The sequence below is a fragment of the Protomyctophum bolini genome (genome assembly GCF_963924005.1).
Source record: "Protomyctophum bolini genome assembly, chromosome: 6".
Classification (NCBI taxonomy): domain Eukaryota; kingdom Metazoa; phylum Chordata; class Actinopteri; order Myctophiformes; family Myctophidae; genus Protomyctophum; species Protomyctophum bolini.
Genome location: NC_137867.1, coordinates 9,219,968 through 9,223,748, shown reverse-complemented (window position 1 = coordinate 9,223,748; position 3,781 = coordinate 9,219,968). Strand labels below are relative to the sequence as shown.

General features: G+C 42.1%; 1 protein-coding gene across 1 annotated transcript in view; it reads left to right on the top strand.

The window, feature by feature from the left end:
• The window catches only part of LOC308317171 (aldehyde dehydrogenase 1A1-like), a 13,905-nt gene continuing 10,124 nt past the window's right edge, over nucleotides 1-3,781 (top strand). Inside the window, exons 1-2 of the mRNA XM_080766008.1 lie at nucleotides 1-117; nucleotides 3,425-3,612. Of these exons, the coding sequence (XP_080622134.1) occupies nucleotides 75-117; nucleotides 3,425-3,612 (231 nt within the window). The 5' untranslated portion in view covers nucleotides 1-74. The remainder of the gene's footprint in view (nucleotides 118-3,424; nucleotides 3,613-3,781) is intronic.

Genomic DNA, 3,781 nt, shown 5'->3' with positions numbered 1-3,781 from the left:
AGCGAGAGAGAGAGAGAGAGAGAGAGAGTGAGAGTGAGAGGGGCGAATGGACCAGCTGTGAGACGGAAGGAACCATGCCTGTGATTGGACTGGAGACCAGCGCTACCTCAGCCGCAGGTGAGAGATGCTTGTTTCACAATACAAGTATTTTGTTTCTCTAAATTCTGTAATGCACAGGTTCTCTTTGACAACCTGCTCCGGGACTACAGATGGAAATTAATGAGCTCTTAATTTGGTCTTCGCCTCATTTCCAAGCCGACACGTTGACTATAGGCTAATAATGTGAATGAATGAATGAATGAATGAATGAAGTGGGGTCCTGGGCTCCTATAGAAGGGGTCCCAGGGGATCCCCAAGAAATGACAGTTTAAACACCTAAACAGTATTTTAGTGTTTGGTTATTCTAAAATAACCAGTGTACAAGTTCACAATTAACGCATGCACATTTAAACATTTAAGAGGAGGTCCGTGGCCATGCATATTAATGTGGGGGTCCTTGACAAGAACCATTGTAAACACGTAATGATATTCTGAACCCACATCTGTGAAATTAAGCTGTTTTCACTTTGTTCAAATATGAGATTAAAATAATAAAGACTCATTGAAGCATTTGAGTACTGCAAGATGAATTTGATATTAAAGGCTAATTATTGTCTACACGCTTTGTACTGTAACTCGAATTTAGCATTTTAAAGTGAATAATGAATTCAATGTCTTGTTTTAGGATAGCACTATTGAAACAGATTAAATCAACAAATGGGGCATTCAAGGCAATCATTTATAGAAAGAAAACAATTGAACAAATAACAATTAATCAGAATTTTTCTAACCTGTTGTTGCTAAACTGTACAGTTTAAATGGACATGAAGCTGTCAGGCCATGTGGTGTTAAGCCCTGACCACACCAAAGGGTCACCATTTATTTATTTATTTATTTATTTGACAGGGACACCGCTCATTAATCAACATGTCAGTTTTCACATCAATGTAAATGGGCCAGAGTTAGCCAAAGCTAAATTTCATCTGTAGTCCCATGCAACTTCTTGGGTCCAAACGGTTGCAAGGACTTGCATGGTGACCCTTTGGTGTGTTTTGGGCCATTGAATTCAATGCGTTGAATCACTTGGGACAACTTGGGATGACGTGCGTCAACGTGCAACAGGACATATCACACCGCTGGGACAACGCTAAAACCTCCTCGGCCCTTTGGTGTGGTTAGGGCTTTAGACAACTTTCCTTGAGATAAACACTGTAGAAAAAAGCTTTCGCACACAGAAATAAGGCGTATGAACAGGTGCGTAGGCCATGGACATCAATAATAATAAGAAAGATACGCCCGCATAGTATCTGCTCTGTACATTAGTTTTACTTTTATTAAGGTATAGCGTACGTTTCGGTCCTTAGGCATCTTAAAAATAATACAAAATAAAGTGCTGGTGTATTAATTACTACCGGTAGTCATATCTCATAATAAAGTGCAACTGGTAGGCGGGTTTCTGAACTGTCCACAGCCCTCCTCCGAAACAGTAGACAGAAACCATTTTATCAGCATTTGTGAAGGACCGGTTATGACAATAGGTGGAAAATGAGTGAAGTTGTCCTTCAACTACACATTTAATCCTGTTTATAATGGCATGCCCAAAACAAGTTGGAAGTGGTTTAATAAATGTATATGGTTGCAACTTGCAAGACAAGAAAGCACATATATGTCTGTCAGGTGGAAACCGCATTATGTCCGAAACTGTTACTTTTCAGGATTCAAATTCAAATGTGGCAAAAGTATAGCGGATCGACAAGATCAAAACATGTTGCTTCGCCGCGCTTTTGATGCTTTCATGTGATGCTGTAGTCGTAGGATGATCAAGTAGGGGCGTTAACTTACAACACGGTAAAACAGTTAAAGAATGCACGGAGATAAGACAAATTTACAATATAGGCATTTAGCAGACGCTCTTAATCCAGAGTGATTTACAGTGAGCAAGAACAACACATGCTAATTTACATTAAATACATATAGATAGTCATCAAGGATCATAAGCAAGTTAAGACCCTATAACATCCGTCTAACAGTAGAACATCTGTAGCTATGAGTATAAGAGGTTTCTGCCCTACAACAACGATATATATATATATATGCGTGCATTGAGATGCATTCAGCGTGTGGGGGGGGGGGGTTAATATGCATAAAAGAACAGAATTTCGGGTTAAATGTTAACACTAGGGGGTAGAAATTGTCCTACCCTGAGACCCAAAATGACGCCAATGCTCTGGCCTTAATTAATGAGCGCAGCCCGCTGCCCACTCCAACAGCTTAGAGTGGCGGCGCTGCGCCAGCCCCGACTTTACGGTGCCAGTGCTGACCCCCCTGACCCCACAGCGTTAGCCCGCCAAGCGATGCCAGCACCTCATTTGACACGACCTGCTATGCCCTCCAAATCTCATCCTATATGCACACGGTTACACGCTCTCACACGGATACACAGTCCAGAGTAGAGCCACTTGTGAGGACGTCACATTTTATTTTGGTATTTCATAACCCTATATTAAGCTCAGGGTGTCACACACTGAAAATAGCCTGTCATTTTCAATGTGCGCCACTGTTACGCACTTCAGTGGAAGCCAGCGACATGAACATGCAAAGTGAAGCCCGGTGTTTGTAGCTGTTTTACACTGCTACAATCAAAGTTGAAGTGTTGTTAAACCATTCTCACTCACAGATCATAGACCCAATTACTGAATGTTAAGTCTCTGACGAGCTCTGGTGCACTATAGAGCGTCGCAGTCCCGCCCCCTCGAGAGACCCGGAAAATAAATCCCCGTTCATTTTCCCTCTATAGACTTTTCAGAAAGTATTTAAAGACGTTTACGCCGCGGACAAAGACAACTCTTGTCGCGACAAATCATGACAACGAACACAATCTTTCGGGCTGAAATGATAATTAGAAAGAAGAAGAAAATGGCAGGGTTACAACACTTTTTTGTTGTTTTTCTTCTTTGTAATTATTTGTTTGGTCCAAAATATTGTGTTTGTTGTCATGATTTGTCACGACAAGAGTTGGCTTTGTCCGACGCTTATAAGGTCTTTAAATAAATACGTTTTGAAATGTCTACGGGAAAAATGCTATAAACTATTATGGGCCCGGGACTGCGACGCTCTATAGTATAGTGGTTCTTAATATGTGTACAAATTGGTCCATTTGGACTGGAGTTACAGACCTGTTATGGTCATTCAGGGCTATAGCTCTTTGTGTTTCTCGTAATATTATTGTCCACTCATGTACTGTATACACGTCCGTGGAAAAAAATACATTTGACGCCTGCGTCCAAACATCCTCACAATGTCTCTATCTCAAATTGTTTTTCATTTACATTCGGCCATCAATTACATTTTTTAAATACACATGTTGCGTTTGTGTGTGTTGCAGAGGAAGAGCAGGCTGACATGCCGCAGCAGACCAACAGGCCACAGAAGCAGTCTGGGAACGGCCACGTGATGATGGGCCACCAGGCGTCCAGCCAGAACCAGAACCACACGCCGCAGCATGCAGCTGATGGCCCACAGAACCAGGGCCTCCCCACGCCCATCCCTGACCTACCCATCCAGTACACCAAGGTATAGCGTCGACACAATGCCGATTGGTGGTCACACATTCCGCTATGCCTAGCCCCGAAACTACACGTTTTCTAAAGCTATATAAAGAGCTCATTTTTATATATTTGGTTATTTTTTGTTATTAAGTGCCTTACACCGCGAGATGTCCGGCAGGTTACTGAAATTTCAG